This window comes from Opisthocomus hoazin, chromosome 3 (assembly GCF_030867145.1).
Source record: "Opisthocomus hoazin isolate bOpiHoa1 chromosome 3, bOpiHoa1.hap1, whole genome shotgun sequence".
Taxonomy (NCBI): Eukaryota; Metazoa; Chordata; class Aves; order Opisthocomiformes; family Opisthocomidae; genus Opisthocomus; species Opisthocomus hoazin.
In genome coordinates this window covers 43,042,953-43,064,777 of record NC_134416.1, presented here as the reverse complement: position 1 = coordinate 43,064,777, position 21,825 = coordinate 43,042,953, and the positions used below count along the sequence as shown (strand labels likewise).

The 21,825-nt window shown below is 41.6% G+C and overlaps 1 protein-coding gene across 3 annotated transcripts in view; it reads left to right on the top strand.

The window, feature by feature from the left end:
- Nucleotides 1-21,825, top strand: part of CLVS1 (clavesin 1) — a 118,061-nt gene that overhangs the window by 39,963 nt on the left and 56,273 nt on the right. For all 3 annotated transcript variants that reach the window (XM_009937715.2, XM_075416091.1, XM_075416092.1), the window contains one exon: nt 3,342-3,516. In XM_009937715.2, coding sequence (XP_009936017.1) covers nt 3,342-3,516 — 175 coding nt within the window. The remainder of the gene's footprint in view (nt 1-3,341; nt 3,517-21,825) is intronic.

Sequence of the window (21,825 nt, the reverse complement as noted above, 5' to 3'; positions counted from 1 at the left end):
AGGATATCTGAAGAGCCTCTTTTGTGGTACCTTTCCATTCAGCCAAGGCAGATAGGCACTCTCCCTCCCTCCTTTTTGTCTTTCAGGGGCTTGTGCAAATCTTTTGTAACTCATTAGTGGCTCACATCAGTAGGCTTCATGCTGAATCTTTACAGCACCTTACACATTTCACTTTGTGTAACAGTAATTTATTTCATTTTTTTTTGTTGTGCAAGAGTTAAACTGATGTGGAATGGGGTTGGAGGAGGGAAGGGAACATTAAGCAAAGGAACAAAAGAGATGGACTAATAGAAAGTGGTTCTGTGTTCATGCATAGAAAATTATTTGGATGCAAATCAGTCACACAGCTGAATGATTTGTCTCAAAGCCTCAAGATTAGGGAGCAGAGGGCTTTAGCCTCAAGTGGCACTCTGTCTGATTTCTGTCCAGACCCTGCATTCACAAAACATTGTGCCTGCAAAGTACCCACCTGGAGGACTTGTGTGCTGCTTTCTTGTCTCCTTGCACTCTTCTGAAAAATGTCTTTGTGTTAATTTTGAGTTCTTTCCTACACCATGTCTTAAAAATGCAAATACATAGAAGGGAAGAGGGATCTGTGCAGGAAACAGTGAGATTAGTTACACACTAAGAAAACTGGGTGCCATGTCTCCCAGGCAAAGAATTTCTACTGAAAATGCAGGGAAGTACAGGTAAGTAATTGCTTGATAATCTGGTAATTCATGTGGATATCTAAACAAAGACTGGAATTCCTCACCATAGAGTCCAAGATGAGAATTTTGTGCTCAGTCAAATTAATTATTTCATTGTGAATTAGAGTTTAAGTGGATTACAGAAGATATCTTGTGTGCACCATTTCCATACAGCCATACTGAAATCACTGCACACCCTTTAAAAACATCAGAGGTAACAGGATCACAAATGAGTTTGATTCTTTTGTTAAGAATACTTCTTCCCACAAATAAGGGATGGAACCTGTTCTGATCACTGTGTGACCCCATTTCACACCTTCATAAAACAAATATTCAGTTCATTTGCAAATGTGGGGTTAAATTGAGCTCTGCATTACTCCATCTTCCCCAGTCTATCCAGAAAGCCTATCACAGAATCACAGAATCACAGAATAGTAGGGGTTGGAAGGGACCTCTGTGGGTCATCTAGTCCAACCCCCCCGCCGAAGCAGGGTCACCTACAGCAGGCTGCACAGGACCTTGTCCAGGCGGGTCTTGAATATCTCCAGAGAAGGAGACTCCACAACCTCCCTGGGCAGCCTGTTCCAGTGCTCCGTCACCCTCAGAGAGAAGAAGTTCCTCCTCATGTTCAGACGGAACTTCCTGTGCCTCAGTTTGTGCCCATTACCCCTTGTCCTTGAATGATCATCTTGAATTACCCCTTATCCATGAATGATCATCTGTGCTGATGCCAACGAGAGGGTGGAAAAGGCTGGCATGTGTGTGAGGACACTTTTAGAGCGACTGCACACCTCTGGGAACTTTGACGGGGCAGTTCTTGTGGAAAACTTACCCCTTGAATAGGGATGTTGAGGTAATGTGGGGTATATTAAGTAGATATGCCTTAGGGTTCCAATTGCTTCTTCAGTCGCTTAAAATGGAGTAGTTTAATGCTGTTGTGTGAAAGTTATCACCCGTTTCATCTGGGCAGTGGGCAGTATATTCACATCACAGTTTTTTGAAATAACTTTAGACTGAAAATAATTGTCAGTTGTGAATCCAATTGGTATGCCTTCACCTTACGTTGCTAAGGGAAGCACTCCTTCAGTTTGTCTGTTTAGCACAGTTTCCCATATGATTTGAAAAGGTCAAGGTTGTCCTGTTACTGCAAATGAAGGAGACGTGTTCTGGTACCCAGCAGGAACAAAGCTAAATATCTTAAAGCTCTATGTATTGCAAGTTGCCTAAGAAATTATACTTCAGAGAAGCTTCTAACTTAGGCTGAGAGATACAGTTCTGAAACAACTTTTTCAAGGGACATTGTCTTTAAAGAAGGAATGTACTTTTCCACTCAAAACTTGCTGAGAGAAAAGAGAAAGAATAAGAAAACACTTCACCATTTACTTCTAATAGAAATTCATCATGTGTTGCTGCCATTCAGAAGTAGACGGTAGAGAATTTTGTTTTGACTGCACATAGGTTTTTTCTCTCAGGCAGAATCTGAAGCAACGCTTTTGTAGGCTTAGATGACTTGTTTTAAATTAAAGAAAACAGCAGAAAAGGATTAGATTAAAATCTCCATGGGAGAACATGGTGTAAGCCTTCCCTGTAGTAGACCTCAGGCCTCATCAACATTTGAGCATTATGCAGAGTTAAAGCAGACTGCAATAGCAGTAAGTTACAATTTCATTTTACACAAGGCTAAGCTGTACTTTCTAAAGTTTTCCTTGCTTGTTGCTCGCTAAAAGAATCTGTTGTTTGTAAAATGTCTTAATGGGAAGGATAGATGATGCAAGGGTCTAATTCATCTTACTCAGATGTAAATATGGAATAAGTTATTAAAGTGTCCAACTCTTGCTTTCCAAAAATGCATGAGATGGAAGTAGAGAGGGACCCAGGCTTTCCAGTACAGACTTTCACATTAAAGAAAACATTTGAACATTTTCTTCTCTGTCACTTGCTATCTCTTTCATGGCCCCCAAGGCTTTTAATTATTCTCCCAGATCTGAGGGAAGCCTTGCAGCCAGCCTACTGATAGCTGTTAATTAATAAGGAGTTCCGATTTTGAGTGGATGCAGCTATTTTCCATGTTGCGTTAGGTTCATAGAAATATGGCAACAGTCAAACTTTAGTGTGCAAAGCCTTGGATCATTTCCTCCACTCAAGCAGGAAGCCAGGGAGCCTTGCTGTGACTATATTATGTATAGTAATATCATGCTGATTTATTTCCTTTTCTGATTTTCCTCTTTATAAGAGAAAGAAAAGAAGGAGGGAAGGGGGGAAACCCAAACAAAAACCTCTATAAAGTATATCCAAAGGAGCAGGGATTTAAACTGATAGCCTGAATCCATTTCATTTTACCACAGAGAAATATTTTCCCAAAGTAGCTTAGCTAAAATCTATTGTAAGGAATGCCAGAAGAATCAAAAAGATTTAATTCAGAGTTTCTTTCATCCACTGGTGGGCAGCACTTATCACATCAAGCAGAGGAATGTGAGTTTCGGAGCAGGAGCTCTTTAGTGACACCTCCGAAACAACTCTCTTTTTAAAAGAATTCTACCAGAATGAATCCCCATGCCTTGCTCATGCCCCATCCACAGCAAAGCTGAGTTTCTTGAGGTTTGAAGATAACTGAAACCATTGATAACTTTTTTTTTTCTGCTTTGGCTTTAGGAACTCCTTCATAGATATCCTTCGGGCAATCTTACTGTCCTTGGAAGTTCTCATTGAAGATCAGGAGCTTCAGATAAATGGCTTCATTCTAATTATAGACTGGAGCAATTTCTCCTTCAAGCAAGCCTCCAAGCTTACACCGTCTATCCTCAAACTGGCCATTGAAGGCTTACAGGTAGGTGGAGGGTGATACATGTACCTGTAACTTCTATTGCTGCAGACAGTGACTTTTGTGTCATCAGGGACTTGGAAGGGTGAAGGGTGGTGGGAGGCAATAACCCAGAGCACTTCAGTGTGCCATCCACTTGCAGCATAGATCAATTTTCAGACATCTCATTTTGACTGTCTTTTGCTTTTATTTCAGCTGTAAATCAGTGTAACCAATATGTGTGTTACTTGCTGCAACATTAAGGACAGTTAGAGATTCGAAGTTTAATCCATCAGAGATTTCAGCAGGATTAAACAGCGCTTGCCTTCTGGAGCGTACAGTCCACATGTAAGCACATCTGTATGCAGAGGGAGGGTGCCAGGGGAAGAGAGCTGCTCCCTCAGCAGATGGAAGTGTGCTGTCGTGTTCACACAGATGCATTTGAGTCGGAGGGAAATGAGGAAGAGAGAGGACAGGCTCCCTGTAGTGCCCTCATTCTGACTGCCTTAATTTGTCACACAGCTTCCTGTTAAATGATGGTTCAGACTTCTCAGGGCCTGTGCATCCACTTGGTGCTTGCAAATAAATAGGAGGAAGCTAAAACCATGCGCTGTTATGGGGTTAGGTGGAAAGTGAGGACAAGGTGGCTGGGGCCTGATGGGGCAATCTGAGGGTGAGGATACGTTGTGGTTCTCAGAGAGGATTTCAGCCTTTTCTGCTAGAGTCTGGGCCCATCTCTGCTGTTAGACCTGAGCAGGATTTTTAGATTTGAAGCAGTCTGACTCAACCTTATTAATTGTGGGCATTTGATGGAATCCAAGGACTATTTAAGTTGGAAAGACCTCTGGAGATCACCTTGTCCAACATCCTGCTCAAAGCAGGGATGACTTCCATCTTGGACCTGATTGATTAAGGACTATGTTTCATGTAGCAACATATTTTAAAAGAGTGATAGTAAAAGTCATTGTTTGTCCATTTTATTTTTAGTATTTTTCAAGTATCCTACAGTCATGAATACCTTAGGAATAATCTTCTCTAGGGTGTGTGTCTATTTTAACTTTTACAGTAGAAAGAACAATTTGTTCAACTAATTTTTTCACTAGCAAATTGTCTACAATTAGATCATGATTGTCTCTACCTTGTGTTATCATTCAAAAATGAGGCAGAAAAACCTGCCAGCAGTTTTAAGCCTGTGTTCCCCTTAATGGGGAATTTTCATCTATTGTAACAAATTAGAAAGTCAAGCTGTGCAATTAGTCATTAGTACAATACCTTATCTTCTCCTGTTGCTACTAGCACTTCATCTGCCTTACTTCACAGAATAACTTTCTGTGATTCAAATAAACCCTCCAGTCAGAAGGAGGAGAAACCCAAGTGAAATCCAAAAGGAAATCAAATTCCATCAAGGTGTCCTTTTGCCTGTCCAAATTTTGCACGTCCATCTCCCCAGTAAGCGGCCATTCCAGCCTTCATCCTGTCTGATTTCTGGCCACAGCACTGCCAGGCTGTCTGCCTGCTGCGTGGGAATGAAGGGACATGTCCACCTTCAGGCAGCTTCAGCTTTGAGCAGTGGAAAAGAAAGTTATTCCTTTTGAAGCCAGTTTCCCCTGCTGTGCCTGTTCACAAGCTCTTCTTTGACATCCCCAGAAGGAGTTTGTTGGGAGGGAGCGCCGAGTTTACTTGCAGTTGTCGACAATAATGTATTTTTAGAAATACCAAATCCTGGGAGTACCAAAGCTGGTTTTATGATGACGTCATTAGCCTGACATCCTATGCTGGGCAATTTAAGGAGGCTGCCTTTCTTGTTGGTGGGTGGGCATTTCATTTCTCATTTAAAGTCATGTTACTGTTGTCTTCTCCATGATAAGCAGAAATATAACACTCTCTCTAAAATGTATATATTGGGATAATGTGCCCCAGAGTTTTCTAACCACTGGCCAGCTTGGCTAGTCATAGGAGTTGTGAATGCTGCACTCCGATTTAACAGGTTTCGAAGATAGTAATTCATGCTTATAAAATACATATTTAGCAAGAAATGTTGGGGGCGGTTTTTTAGTTGGTTTTTTTTTGGCTGTCAACATTGCTGTTGGAGTACCTTCATTAAGACTTTATTTATTATTATCATTTTGAAAGAATTACTGCTTTCCTTATGTAAAATATACTTGAAACATAATTGAAATCTGATAGCTTTCTATGATGACATGACTGGCTGGGTAGACAAAGGGAAAGCCGTAGATGTTGTCTACCTAGACTTCAACAAGGCTTTCGACACAGTCTCCCATAATATCCTCCTAGGGAAGCTCAGGAAGTATGGGCTGGATGAGTGGTTGGTGAGGTGGATTGAGAACTGGCTGAATGGCAGAACTCAGAGGGTTGTCATCAGCGGCGCTGAGTCTAGTTGGAGGCCGGTAACTAGTGGTGTCCCCCAGGGGTCAGTACTGGGCCCAGTCTTGTTTAACTTCTTCATCAACGACCTGGATGAAGAGTTAGAGTGCACCCTCAGCAAGTTTGCTGATGACACCAAACTGGGAGGTGTGGTAGATACACCGGAAGGCTGTGCTGTCATTCAGCGTGACCTGGATAGGCTGGAAAGTTGGGCAGAGAGGAACCTGAAGAGGTTCAACAAAGTCAAGTGCAGGGTCCTGCACCTGGGGAGGAACAACCTCATGCATCAGTACAGGCTTGAGGTGGACCTGCTGGAGAGCAGCTCTGTGGAGAGGGACCTTGATGTCCTGGTGGACGACAGGTTAACCATGAGCCAGCAGTGTGCCCTGGCTGCCAGGAAGGCCAATGGCATTCTGGGATGCATTAGGAGGAGTGTGGCCAGTAGGTGGAGGGAGGTTCTCCCTCCCCTCTACACTGCCCTGGTGAGACCTCATCTGGAGTACTGTGTCCAGTTCTGGGCTCCCCAGTTCAAGAAAGACGAGGAGCTACTGGAGGGAGTCCAGCGGAGGGCTACGAGGATAGTGAGGGGACTGGAACATCTCTCCTACGAGGAGAGGCTGAGGGAGCTGGGCTTGTTCAGCCTGAATAAGAGAAGGCTGAGAGGGGACCTTATAAATGCTTATAAATATCTGAAGGGTGGGTGTCAGGAGGATGGGGCCAAGCTCATTTCAGTGGTGCCCAGTGACAGGACAAGGGGCAATGGGCACAAACTGCAGCACAGGAAGTTCCATCTGAATATGAGGAAGAATTTCTTCCCTCTGAGGGTGACGGAGCACTGGAACAGGCTGCCCAGGGAGGTTGTGGATTCTCCTTCTCTGGAGATATTCAAGACCCACCTGGACAAGGTCCTCTACACCCTGCTGTAGGTGACCCTGCTTCGGCAGGAGGGTTGGACTAGATGACCCACAGAGGTCCCTTCCAACCTCTACCATTCTGTGATTCTGTGATTCTGTGAAATGCAGGGAAGACCTACATACAGAAAAAGAAGTCACTGTATGAGTTACCTTAGAGGTCACTGAAAGTGAAAAAATGAGATTCTACTCTCATGAGATGCTGATGTCTGAAAAAAATTGAGGTTGTTTCAGTTCTTTGTTATTTCTCACAGCTAAGGCATTGTGCACGTACAGATGCTCAGACAGGCAGATTACATGGCTACCCCGGTCCTACTTCCTGAGAAGAGCTTTTGGGTCATATAAAGTCCTATGTAAGTCTAGTGAAGTGGGTGGAGGGAAAATAATTCTCTTACAATTTCTATCAAAGTTCAACCCATATGTTTACGTGTTGGTATCTGAGCCAGGAACTTCCAGCCCCTCTGTCTGTAGTAGCAATTTTAATGCCATAGCTGAACCATTTTCCCATAACTTTGCTATACTCTCATCTGATTTAGTATCTCAGACCACTGCTTTCTGAAATAGCGATCTGCTAAAAAATAAACAGTAATGTATTTAATAATGTCAATCTATGCATTTTGTAATTTATTCCTCACTTGCAAATTGCTTTAAGCCAATTAATATATTGGTAGTTCATTTTTTGCATTTGTATTTAATTTTTTTTTCTCAAATTGCTGCTGCAGCACATTATCACTAAGTGAAGAGAACAAACGTTACACAGATGTGTATGTTGCAAGACCACACTAGTCAAATCTAATAGACTTGGCTGCAGAGATTTATATGTTGCTATTGTATAGGATGCTTAGTTTCATATGCTGTAAAGTCTGTAAAGTCTCAGGGAGATGAAGTTTGAGTTACATCACCTTGCGGCTGAAAGCACATTTTGTTCAATACTACTCTTTATTCTGTTTGGGTTTCTGTATATATTGCATCACACAAGATAAGTTCATTATAACTCAACAGGGCACCTACTCTGTTTCTCAGTTATGTTATTTAATGACCTAAAAGTGGCCTTATGTGTGCACTTTAAACAACAGTTGTTCAGATGCTAAACAAGTATTTGTACAGTATGGCAATTCTCATCCTGCCATCGCAGAGCAGGGACAAATGTGTTCTTAGTGCCTAAACTACTTTGCATTAATGAGCTCTGCTCTTTTATCACAAGGCAATTGCTACTGTCTGCTTTGAGCTCACACCATCCTCCTTCCTAGACCTAACTGATCTGCTGAGTTTTAACACATTAAAGAGAAGATTTCCTTGTGGATGGAAAGGTGGGGAAAGAGACGTATATAAAACCAATCTATTTTGCCAAGAACTTGATGAGTTTTGACTTCTGATGCTTATTCTTTTAATGTGAACAGCTTTTCTCCTTCACAGCATATTTCTCCCCTCTGTTTTCTTCGTCTGTGAAGTTCTACTTGTCTGTGTGTCACGCTGATCTTATAATTATCCTATGACAGTAGACAAAATTTAATTGCGGCTTAGGTTAACCAGAGACTGATCCTTTGGCATTCTGTGTAGCAGTTTAGAAGTTTCAGAGACTAATGGCAAAGGCAAGAAACCCATTTGCAATTGTGAAGCAGGTAAAGTATGTAAAACATGGTCACTACAATCCTTCTTAGTATGCAGGATGTTTCCTGCTGACCACAGCATTTGAAGACCTCTAATAAGCACGGGAATTAGGGCCAAAACGTGTTACAGTGAACACAGGCGGGGTGTTTAGTGAAGCCCAGACTTTTTATTAATGCTGGTTGATTTTTGCTTGGAGGATGCAGTTGCTTTCCCCCAGACAGGACTTTGATTTTAAGGTGCTCCTACCGATGAGTATAGAGAACCGCTGTTTGCTTCTACCTTATCCAACATCAGAGCTATGTACTGCAGTTTGTGTACATGCATGTACGTATCAGTTTAGAAATTCCCCCAGCCAATCCTCTGAGTTGGAATGCAGCGAATTCTCCAAAAGCATCCAGAAATATTCCAAAACTTTCAAAACAGCACAAGGTCTGATCTCACCTGCCGTTGCATTAGTGAAAGCGAAGCCAAAAGGCCACTGTCTACCAAGGCCCAGCTGAGTGGCTTATGGCATGAATCAGCAAGCTGGATTCAGAACTAACCCAAAGATCAGGTTTGCACTCCAGCGTACCTACTACTGCCTTACATAAAGGCTGACTTGCCCTAAGGCTGTCTTAAGCTACTGAGAAAAGAAGGTGAGTGGTTATATCCTGGCCATACTCTTTTTCTCTGATAAGTCTGTAACATGCAATTTTATGTGAGGACAGTGACTCTTAAAGAAGAAGCCCAATGTCTACTTTGTGACAAAGATGAATCACTGCAGGAGTGATCTTTCGAGTTCAAGGGGGTTTTGACTCATAATTCACAACCATTGCAGCAAATAGCATTAACAACAGGGAACAATCAAGGTCAGCAAACAGGGATTTGTCCCCAGACTTTCATCAGTAATAGCCTGGCAGAAGTTTTGACCAACAGTGTCCGATAGGGCATCCGTTAAAGCTCTTTTGTTTTTTCAAATTATCTTCGGTTTATCGTCATCCAGTCAATATGAAAACTGATATTTCTGGGAGGAAAGGGAAATGAGAGGAAATCAATGATGCTTGACTTACGAACATCTTAATCAGACACTGGTACTGATGAAATTATTCTGAAAAAATTCTTCAAATAAGGGAAACTTGTATAAGCTTCTCTTAGAAAATTATATAAAGTACGTTTGCCCAGAATAGCACCAATGCTGAGATCAAGTCAGATAACCAAGCCAATAGCTATATTTGGACATTATTGGAGGCTATTCTGCTTTGAAATCTAGAATGAGATACCACACTAAGGAAAACTCAGCCTGCTTAGAATTATGTGAAGCTTTTTTATGTTTACTATGAGCAATAGATTTAAATAAGTTGAAATAGATTTTTAAAAGTTAATTTGGTTGGTTTTTTTTGGAAATTCCCTCCTACTGTAATTATGTGGGATTGAAAAACTTAATGTCAGTTAAATTATAGCAGCAGATCACTTGTCTCTTGACACTATTTTATACAATCAACTATTTTTCATGTTATGCTTCAGAAGGAAGAGCTAAAATATAAAATATGCTCAAAATGCAGACTAAAATATAGAGTTTGCAGGAAAAAATTGTAGTCTAATATTATGAAAAAGGTGTAATTTATTTACTTATTTTCCAAATCTTAGTGAAAAATATGAGCTTTTAGAGCTGATATAAGTTTTCTAGTGAAAAACATTTTTTTTTGGAACAATGCCATTTTTTTGGAATAGAAATATTATGGTGAAATATGTTTCCAAAATTCTCTGGAAAAATCTGGAAGTATATTTGTTTCAAAAATTTACATCTGGAAGATCAAAATACTTAATATTCCATTCAATTATGAGTGATAAGAAACACTTGATTTCTTTCTTAATTGCTACCAGTTCTCGCTTTTTCAAATTTGAAGTCTATGAGATAATGGAACAATATTTCAGACCAGCATGACCTAGGTTAACGGCTATGATCGAATCTTGGTTATGGTCAAACTGGGGATCTGAGCGTAGTCCAGGTACCTTCGTACATCTGGAGACTTTGCCAAACCCTCTCCACTGCAAGCTTGGTCTTTCCCTCACCTGCCTGGACCCTGGAGCAAGGTACTAACTCTTTTCTTCTTGCTTAAACACATCTATACTCTGAAACCCGAGGTAGATGTGATCTCTTTGACTTACTTTTAGTAATTGCAGTTGAACTCTTTATGAGTCATATGGAAGGATGAAGGCTACAAGATGCCTTACACAGTAAGTATAAGATACTTCTAGTATTTCCATAGAGTTTCTGAACGTAGTACTGTTGTTACTTGAAAATTTAAAGTGAGTGAGAAACTACATCGTAACAAACTGAAGAACCCTCTAAAAAGGCTTATTCTAGCTCAGCCTTTCTGTAGGAATCTGTGGTGTAGAGAGAAGTCTGTCTATGCTATAAAAATTATACTATGCTGTTATGTCTCATCAGGTATTTCTAACAGGTTTTATTAACAGAAGGACAGAGAGATCTTTGTCATTGTTTATTGAATGCAGAAGAGATCAAATCCTCAGTAGTAGAAGGCAAGTAAAACCATGTATAGGCATATGTATACACTGGCTTGGGCAAGGACAAGTGAAAAAACCTTAGCACCTAGTGTAAAAAAAACCTCAATGTAGACTCTAAAGCTGTTTATCTGGGAGAATAAATGCCGACTCAAAAGTCATTCATCCACTTGTTTGGCTGATCCTCAGTCTTTCAGATTGAAAATCTGAAAGACAGAAACCAACAGACAGCTAGACAGCTGCAGAGTAATGATGATTTATGGCAGCTGAGAATCAGCCCCTATTTCCCTTCCCCTATTAGAAAGAAACCTACTCGAAGGCAGACTGTTTTTTCTTTTTTTTTGTGTCCAGAATTTAAAGACCTGTAAAAATTTAAGGAAATATTTAGATTTTGGATTTTGTGCAAAAGCCTTGTTGTTGTCTTTGCCAGGAGAGGCAAACTGAAGAAAAGAGGATATACTAGGCTGGGTCCTTGAGGGTGGATAACCATTTCTTTAACAGTGGCCTACCAGAGGACAGGCAATGTCCTCACAATATAAAAGCAGGATGTTCCTGTGTCAGAATCATAGTGTGTTGATATGTCCAAAAGGCATGTTGTAGCTTCCCAAACTAAAGTCCCTGCTAATAACTCTAGAGGACCTGCTAATAACTCAAGCTTATGTTTGTAGAGGCAAGATTAGCTATATAAATATGGGTTTACCTACAGAGAAGGCAAATCAGGTCTGTGAGGAAAATACAGAACTCCTCCCAGTAAGAATGTTATAACCATTTCTGAAAAAGACAGTTTACAGAACTAATGACATTCAGCATCTGGGCAACAGCTACAGATCAGAATTTAGCAGACACTATAAGATGCAATGAGCTGTCCCAAACATCTGTAACAAAAAAACTTTCTTGATTTCAAGTCCAATATTTGTGTGAAATGTAAACTTGCATATTTAGACAGATACTTGGATGAAACCATTTGCAATGTATGCACAGATAAAGCATACCCATTTTTTCCATTAAATGTTGTCTCAGAAGTTCCCATATCTGTTCTCCAGTTATTTTTTTCCTCAGTATTAGAATGTGCTTTATGTTAGAGACCTTTGTTGAACTGCTGAACGTGAAGTCACCACTAATGATGAGCACTTAGTATCCACTAAAAGAAGGTCAGTTTGCATCATTCCAGAAACACTCATGCTATCTGCTTCCAACAGCTGTTGTGATATGTAGACTGAGTACTCTCTGAGCTGCCAGTGAGGGTGCCTTTGAAATTTTAGGAGACGAGAAAAGGGATTGACTCATTACACATAAAATAAAGGTAGATAAACAGACTTTGCTCTCTGCAAGAGAAGGCCTATGCTAATTGTGTGCCTATCATCTCTAGGGACTTGACTGGAACAAGGAAAAAGAAAAGCATAGCAGGCTATAGACTCACATTTGTCACTTGAAAATTGGAATTAACTGCTCAGTAGAACTGATCAGCCAAGCCACGTTTGCCAGTTGGAGGCTTTGGAGCTTTTGGCTGTAAGTAAAGGATAAGCTGCAACATGGACAGCCTGAGACACTGGATATGTTAAGTGGAAAGTCTTTTTTTAATGCCAGCTATTACACTTTAGTAAAGGTCTCACCAAGGTGCTGACAAGAGTTAAGACAGGAACCAAACACTCATTCAGCCCTGCCAAGGAAACGAAAGTTTATTGCAATAAGGCTTGCTGGAACAGAAAGTACCTGTTTCTTATTGGTATCCAGTAAAATAGCATCTAAAGCTGCTCAGACCTTCCCACCAACATATGCAGAAGTAGCTCTGCTGTATCGCAGACATTTCTTCCTCCCATAAAAAGTGAATGTGGTCAAATGCTTGCTTGCATTAATGTACATTATCCTTGTCCTCAGTAATTTCATAAACCTTCAGTATCTGTAATAACAATTTAATTTCTTTTACCATCCCAAAAGCCTTTTCCTTTTTAGCATGGAAACTGAGTGAAAGCTTCCTGAAGAGAGTGTTTACTACAGATACCTTCTTGCTATGAGAAATACATAAAGCAATTATGCAAAAACATAAAAGGGATTGCGTATAAAAGACTAGATGAGAAAGATACCGGAGTAGCGACATTTCAGTGACTGTTACGTGCCAAGAGAAGTGGAATGGATATTATTTTGCTTGAGACGTGGAGTGGCGATGGAGGTACATGTGGGTAGGGAGATGGTGGAAGTCAGAGCAAGAGGAGGAGTGACAATGCGACTGTGCACTGTGATATGTGGCATGGATTATCCCCTGAGCACAGGTAGATAAGGACTTTGATTTCTGTAGGAGACAATTCATGCTGTAGCCTCACTAACAACTGCAGGCCTGAAATCCATATGCCCTGTGAAAACAGCTGTGGCAGTGTAAGATTAGTTGTCCCCTTACACCTCCATTTCACAGTCCCCTTTTTAGCACATGCCTTCAAGGGTGTGCTGCATCAGTGGAACTGGCCGTGGGTCCATGACCGCTGCCATGCAAAAGCCAGCAGACCGGCTCATGCAGAAGGAGGAGAGGGCTCTCACCAGGACTCTGGGTTCACACTGTCTACTCTGCTGCTCTAGGCAAGGTAATAATTTCTGGTGCAAGGTTTTAACGAAACACTGCAGACAGTAACATTTTAAAGTTCTGCAGAAACCATACAGTGTTGACAAACATTTGCCTGCTTGTTGTTTGACTCCTACTACGTGCAGAAAACCAGAACTTTTCTATCACATGTAAAAAATCTCTTTAAAGCTTCATCTTGCATCAGTACAGGCTTGGGGCTGACCTGCTGGAGAGCAGCTCTGTGGAGACGGACCTGGGTGTCCTGGTGGACGACAGGTTGACCATGAGACAGCAGTGTGCCCTGGCTGCCAAGAAAGCCAATGGGATTCTGGGATGCATTAGGAGGAGTGTGGCCAGTAGGTCGAGGGAGGTTCTCCTTCCTCTCTACACTGCCCTAGTGAGGCCCCATCTGGAGTACTGTGTCCAGTTCTGGGCTCCCCAGTTCAAGAAAGATGAGGACCTGCTGGAGAGAGTCCAGCGGAGGGCTACGAGGATAGTGAGGGGACTGGAGCATCTGTCGTATGAAGAAAGGCTGAGGGAGCTGGGCTTATTCAGCCTGAATAAGAGAAGGCTGAGAGGGGACCTTATAAATGCTTGTAAATGTCTCAAAGGTGGATGTCAGGAGGTTGGGGCCAGACTCTTTTCAGTGGTGCCCAGCGACAGGACAAGGGGCAACGGACACAAACTGAAGCACAGGAAGTTCCATCTGAACATGAGGAAGAACTTCTTCCCTCTGAGGGTGACGGAGCACTGGAACAGGCTGCCCAGGGAGGTTGTGGAGTCTCCTTCTCTGGAGATATTCAAGACCCACCTGGACATGTTCCTCTGCAGCCTGCTGTAGGTGACCCTGCTTTGGCAGGAGGGTTGGACTAGATGACCCACAGAGGTCCCTTCCAACCCCAACCATTCTGTGATTCTGTGATTCTCTGATTCATTTATTACTATTATTATGTCCTCCTAAACTTCTGAGTTCCTCCATACTTTTATGGTCATACATATTTATATGGTCAATATGGTCGAAAGAGACTATCACATTTTCAGTAAGTTTGATATGAAGTCCCAGCTGGTGTGCATGAGACTTCTGCGATTGTCTTGATGAGGACAACTTCCACCCCTTTTACACCATGGCAGGAAGTGATTTTCTGCTTCAATAAGAGTTTTCCAGGCTTGCGGAAAATGGCCCTCAACATCTGAGCACTTTTTGGAAAATCTGCACATCAATTAGAACTTTCTGTCTAGTGATCTTTAAGTGCTCTGGTTTGTTCTCAAACATTTTTATGTCTCTTCCTAACCGTGTAGAACTAAAACATGAAACAAGCATTCCTGAATAGCAGGGGTTCCTTGATGTGAGAAAGCAAATCAGAAAGTTCTCAAACACCACAGTCTTCCAAGTAAAGATGAAAACATCAAGTGAAAAACTCATCCTACTTCCTTCTCCCCTCCTCTCCACCTCTTACCCCCCAAGCTTTGATTTTGACAGATGGGCATTTTCTGAGGTAAAAAGTATTTAAGCAGAAATTCTTCCAGTAGCGGTACTGCCCTGTAATTCTAAACTTCCTATGATTCTTTCAGGATGCATTTTGCATCCCTGTCTGTTAGACACATATTAGACCATTTCAATGTGCATTCTGCTTTTTGTTCTGAGCACACTCCAACTGTTTCAAACTATTTGCAGTAGAGCCAGTGTAAAGCATGGCTGAAGTGTTATAAAAATAATTTCCATTTCATAGGAGGCTTTTGTGATCAACACCAAACTACACGCAATGAAAATGCAGCTAAGAAAAAGCATAGCTAACAAACACAAATACGATTACAATGCAAATATTCTTCAAACTGCAGATACATGTGCAATTTTTCAGTTTTTCAGAAGAAAGGCAGAAGCTTGAATACATGTGTGAAGACCAAAAGACTGGATCGCTGTTTAAGTATAATGAAGGATAACAGCAGAACTTTCAGTAAACTGACAACAGAATTCAAGCTTGCCTAGACTTATAAGGTAGTATATATCTTACTCTTCTCTTTTGCAAGAGAATTCAGAAGCATCTGTGAATTAGTGGAAGTGTACTCAGTAGCATGTGTGCTCAGTGTCTGGAAGAGATGATTTCTGATGGTTTGATGGGAATGCTCATGTAAATGGACATCTGCAGTACTTACAAAGGATCTTACTCTAACTTCTGTGTGAAGTTTCATGAAGAGTCCCATTGGCAACCCTAACTTTATTTGACTTCATTAACAAATACAGAGAACCTGAATGTTAAAGTTTCTCAGTAAATAACATCTCAGTATAGCACAGATTAACCTCCTTCTGATTGTCTTTTCCTTTATCGTACCATTTTATATCGTTTATCAAAATTACTGCTAAGTGTGAGGAGAGCTGCAAGCAGTCAGTCCTAAAGAGATATGGAATCCTGAATCTGTACTGTAACTGAAATTAACAAATTGGTGCAAATAAAGCTTCTGACTTAATTAATCAATGTGAGTGGGCTTTCCGCTAACATTGGAGACAATATCTGCTACTATCTCTCTCTGAAAAAAAAAATAATAATTCTACTATGGAAAAAAATAAACCCTCCGTATTTTCAGACAAATCCCAAACATTTTTTAATCAAAAAGAAAATGTATGCACTCATAACCAACCCAGCAAACCTCAGTTCCTATTGCTGGCCACTGTCTTTGTTTAAGATGAGTCAATGCACACTGCGGCATGGAGGCTGTCTGTAGTCGTTTGGCACCATGTGTAGAAGAGCCACTTGGACAACCGAACTGACAAAGGACTGAAGAAGAAGAAAACAGCCAAGCTATAGTCCTGGTCATATCCTGTATCAGTATTTCTGCAATTAAGTTTTCTATGAAAAGGCAACATTTTCTAAAAGAAGCCCACAACTTTTCATGCAGAAATAAATATATAAATGGTTTGGCCTGAAGAGATGCCTCTTGTTGAAACCGAGTGAAACTCAGGTTCTCAGCAAGATTCCAGCTTAAGGTTAGAGTGTATCATCCCTCGTATTCCTACTCAGTCCCTACCATGGATATCTGGGTTCAAAGGGTCTTCTGATCATTCAATAATGATTTCTGCTCAGAGCAGAACTACTGCAAATGCTAGATCAGTTCAGCCATGGCCATCAAAGTAGCTAGCCATTATCTAGTTTTTTCCACTTCCCAACCTCGCTGCTCTTTCTCTACCTTTGATATTGTTTTCTCCTTTAAATATGAAAAGACGAATAAAACTGCGAGGTAAACCAGGTGTGCAAGGTGTGCATTTTGTAGGGCTGAGCCCACATGGCTAACAGTGTTAGGTATTCAAACACACAAAATATAATTAACTATTAAAGAAATTTCCCCCCTCCAATTTGTTATACATGCCTGAGTGAATGTTAATGGGGTCACATAGCTCTTTGAACTGCTGCTGACAGAACAATAAAGAGTTCCTGTGGTTTTCAAGAAACAGCACAGTATAATTTTGCTTGCTTTGCAAGGACATTTCTTAATGATATCATTATACCTTCTAAACTCCTAGTCCACTCTCTGAAACTCACAACAATTCAAATGACAAGTTACCTTCTCTTCTCCCTGGGAGAATTGAATCTCAATTGTAATTTATAATGTGTTACTTACTCAGTGAATATTCTTTTCCTGTGCCTCTGAGACGTGCCAGCTATGGTATTTTAATGAAGCACCCCAGCTTTATAGCCTTTCTCCTCTAGAACTGGAAAAACAGCTTTTAAAAAGCTAGACCTCTTACCCAGTTTGCTGAATAAGGAAGGCAAATAAAATCCAACTGTCTTAAAAGACAATGAAAATAACTTAGATTTGTCTCTGTTCCAGAGATAAGTTATGCCTGAACAGTATTGTCTGAGAACATATAAATAAACTTACTAGCAAGTTCCTGCCTTCTGTGACAAAACTAATTCAAATGTTTGAAGTATTTTACTTTGACTGCTTACACCATTTTGGGGTTGTTTGTTTTGCAAAGATATTCTAGGCAAATTAGCTCAGGAATGTTTGTTAAACTAACAAAATAAGTGAATGTTGCTATCAGCTTGAGCAAATTTATTTGGTATCTAACTCTAAGGATTACCCAGCTTTGTGTGTGTCCATAGGAAAAAAAGAAAAAAGCAACCCTTTGTAGTAGTGCATTCCTTTTCCTTGAAGCTAATGCAGAAAGTACATTTGTAGGATTCCAGGTTTAGACAGACAGAAAAAAAAGCCAGGAAATAATCTTGCATGCTCATAGGAGATTTTGAAAATTAGTCCTCTTTGATGTTTTTTTTAAATTGGAGATTTTAGCTAGTACAAATTCTGTAATAATATCAGAATGTGATTTTCAGAAATCTGCTTTTAACAGCAGAGTGCTTTGCTGGGCATGCACATTGTTGAAAATAAGTATCTGGCTTAAGTATGTTGAAAATAAATACCTAACTTAACTTCCATGCAGTTCATTGTCAGGTTGCTCTTCTCCCTCAGCAGCAGTATCTCAGACAGTGGCTCTCATCAAACTTCGCTGGACCAGTCAGTAAGTATCCATGCCACAGGCATGAACAGGGGCAAGCGATCAAGGGTTCCAGTGTAGTGAATCCCCAGATATGACACTAGCACTACTAATGTGGCTGTGGTAACCACAGGCAAAAATCGATGTGTCCCTCATTTTGTATACTTGGGAGGTTGCGCCCAAGCCCAGAGAGAAATTTCATGCCACCTGCCTCCAGACCCTGCAGGCTGTGTTTTCAAGGCAGACCTCTTTGAATCTGGGCTGGCTGGCACACTAAAAGAAGATGTGGAATAATTCTTGGCAGGAACATTTCACTGAAGATGAAACGTCTGTTGATTTTTGTGTACACTGCATCCTTTTGAGAAACCTGCCACCAGTAGCTACAGCCTTGGAACACATGACACAGGTGAAGACTTTGAAAACTTCTGATTTCTTTGCCATTGAAATGTTGTCACAAGTGAAAAAGATCTTACATCCTTTAAACATTTCAAAACACTGTTTGTACATGTTAAATACAGCAAACCACCAACTTCAAACTGATTTATCTTTCTCTTTTTATCTACCTTTCTGTCCTTTCATTCATGAGCTCACTTTTCCCCCTGCATTTGTCCAATTGCTGATGGACAGCAGTTCGTTACAAGCTGAAGTATTGTTACACTGCAACGATGGAAGATTTTATGAAGCTGAACAGCTAGTGCCATATCTTTTTTTTCTGTTTTGTTTTTTTTTTTCTGTTCAGCATCAGAATTATGTAAATGAGCTCAGCAGAAACACATCAAACATTCATAAGCTTCCTGTCAGGAGGTAGTGCTGGAAGGATATTTGAAGTAGTTTGCTTTGCTAAATACATCAGAAAACATGCCATTCCACTTTTTCTTTTCATAGAATCATAGAACAGTTTGGGTTGGAAGGGACCTTTAAAGGTCATCTAGTTCACCCCCTCTGCAATGACCAGGTACATCTTCCACTAGACCAGGCTGCTCAGAGCCCCGTCTAACCTGAGCTTGAACATTTCCAGGGATGGGGCATCTACCACCTCTTTGGGCAACCTGGTCCAGTGATTCACTTCCCTCATTGTAAAATATTTCTTCCTTCTATCTAATCTAAACCCACTCTCTTTCAGTTTAAAACTATTAGCCCTTGTCCTATTGCAAGAGGGCCTGCTAAAAAGTCTGTCCCCATGTTTCTTCTAAGCCCCCTTTAAGTACTGAAAGGCCACAATCAGGTCTCCCTGGAGCTTCCTCTTCTTCAAACTGAACAGCCCCAACTCTTGCAGCCTTTTCTCACAGGAGAGGTGCTCCATGCCTCTGATCATCTTCATGGCCCTCCTCTGGACCCACTCCAACAGGTCTATGTCCTTCTTGTGCTGAGGGCTCTAGAGCTGGATGCAAGACTCCATGTGGGGTCTCACCAGTGCGGAGTAGAGGGGCAGAATCACCTCCCTTCACCTGCTGGCCATGCTGCTCTTGATGCAGCCCAGGATACAGTAGGCCTTTTGGGCTGCGAGTGCACATTGGTGGCTCACATCCAGCTTTTCATTCGTCAGTATCCACAAATCCTTCTCCTCAGGACTGCTCTCAATCCCTTCGTCTCCCAACCTGTATTGATACGAGGGGTTCCCTCAACCCATGCACAGGACCTTGCACTCAACCTTATTGAATCTCATGATGTTCACATAGGTCCACTTGTCGAGATTGTCCAGGTCCATCTGGATCATGTCCTGTCCCTCAGGCATGTCGACTGCCATATCTTTTATTTGTTGCCACATCTCCCATGTTCTTTCTATTCTGTCCTTTCTCAGATAATTTCTGCCTGAACTTGAAGGTACTGTCTCAGAATCATAGAGTCATAGAATCATTTACGTTGGAAAAGACATCTAAGGTCATCAAGTCCAACAATCAATCCAACACCACCATGCCTACTAAACCATGTCCCAAAGTGCAATATCTATACATTTTTTGAACACCATCAGGGATGGGGACTCAACCACCTCCCTGGGCAGCCTATTCCAATGTCTGACCACTCTTTCAGTAAAGAATTTTTCCTAATATCTAATTTAAACCTCCACTGATGCAACTTGAGGCCATTGCCTCTCATAGCTAGTTATTTGGGAGAAGAGACCAACAACCCCCTCACTACAACCTCCTTTCAGGTAGTTGTAGAGAGCAGTAAGGTCCCCCCTCAGCCTCCTCTGCTCCAGACTAAACAATCCCGATTATCTCAGCTGCTCCTCATAAGACTTGTTCTCTAGACCCCTCACCAGCCTCGTTGCTCTTCTCTGGACATGCTCCAGTACCTCAATGTCATTCCTGTAGTGAGGGGCCCAAAATGAACACAGTACTCCAGGTGTAGCCTCACCAGTGTCAAGTACAGGGGCACGATAACCTCCCTACTCCTGCTGGCCACACTATTCCTGATACAAGCCAGGATGTTGTTGGCCTTCTTGGCCGCCTGGGCACTCTGCTGGCTCATGTTCAGCCAGCTGTTGACCAACACCCCAAGGTCCTTTTCTGCCAGACATCTTTCCAGCTACTCTTCCCCAGGCCTGTAGCATTGCATGGGGTTGTTGTGACCCAAGTGCAGGACCCGGCATTTGGCCTTGTTGAAACTCATACAGTTGACCTTGGCCCATCAATCCAGCCTGCCCAGATCCCTCTGTACAGCCTTCCTACCCTCGAGCAGATCGACACTCCCGCCCAGCTTGGTGTCATCTGCAGACTTACTGAGGGAGCACTCAATCCCCTCATCCAGATCATTGATAAAGACATTAAACAAGACCGGACCCAAAACTGATCCCTGGGGAACATCACTCGTGACTGGCTGCCAGCTGGATTTAACTCCATTCACCACCACTCTCTGCTCTCGGCCATTCAGCCAGTTCTTTATCCAGCGAAGAGTACATGCATCCAAACCATGAGCAGCTAGTTTCTCGAGGAGGATGCTGTAGGGAACAGTGTCAAAAGCCTTACTAAAGTCCAGGTAGATGACAGCCACAGCCTTTCTCTCATCCACCTCTTTGGAGATTTTCTATCTATAGTAAGAAAAACTGAGATGTTATTTATTACTTTAGCTCTCTTTAAAAGCTTTAAAAGAGTTGTAACATGTGGAGGGGTAGAAGGGATGGTAATTTTTTCATACTATACTCTTTTCCAGGTCTTGTGTACTATAAGCACATACTGAGATGCTATAGGAAAGCAGTAGAAGTGGTGTTCCAGAAAAACCCATTCATTTTCACCCTGCTGCAAAAGATGAAATAAAAATGGGGACAAATTAAATAAAACTGGAATCAGCCTTCAAAATACAACCATCTGTACCGTTTTATGTCCTGAGGATGCAGACAGGGAAGCAATAAGCAAATTGGGGCTTGCGAAACTACAGCAATTCCAAGTCGGATGTGACCCCTCCATAAGTCCAGTTGTTGATGTTGTGTTGCAAATTTAGATCCAGCAGAAATAAAGCTTTGAACCAGAATTCATGGCAAACCCCCTCTCTATGGGCTTGATGTTAACAGTGGGGCTGTAGCAAAGGAAGTCTCAGAGCTATTGCTCTGAAAGACTAAAGTGGCACAGGGCTGATACTTTGCCACTGTCATTAGTGGCACCTGTTGTTGCTAGTCACTAGTACGAGGATGAGGAAGTAGCAAATGAAGCTGCTAGGCACCAGGCTGGGAACAAACAGGAGGAGCTAGCTCTTCCTGCAGCATGCTGTAGACCTGAAAGTCCTTGTCTTGAAGAATATGTAAATACCACATGGCTTCAGGAGACACTGGACAAGTTGATGTTAGAGAAATTCAGCAAAGGTGACTAAGTAGACAGGAAAATCACGTCTGACTCTAAAAGCATAACTGAAGGCTAAGACTGTGTAGAGTGAAGAAACCCTTA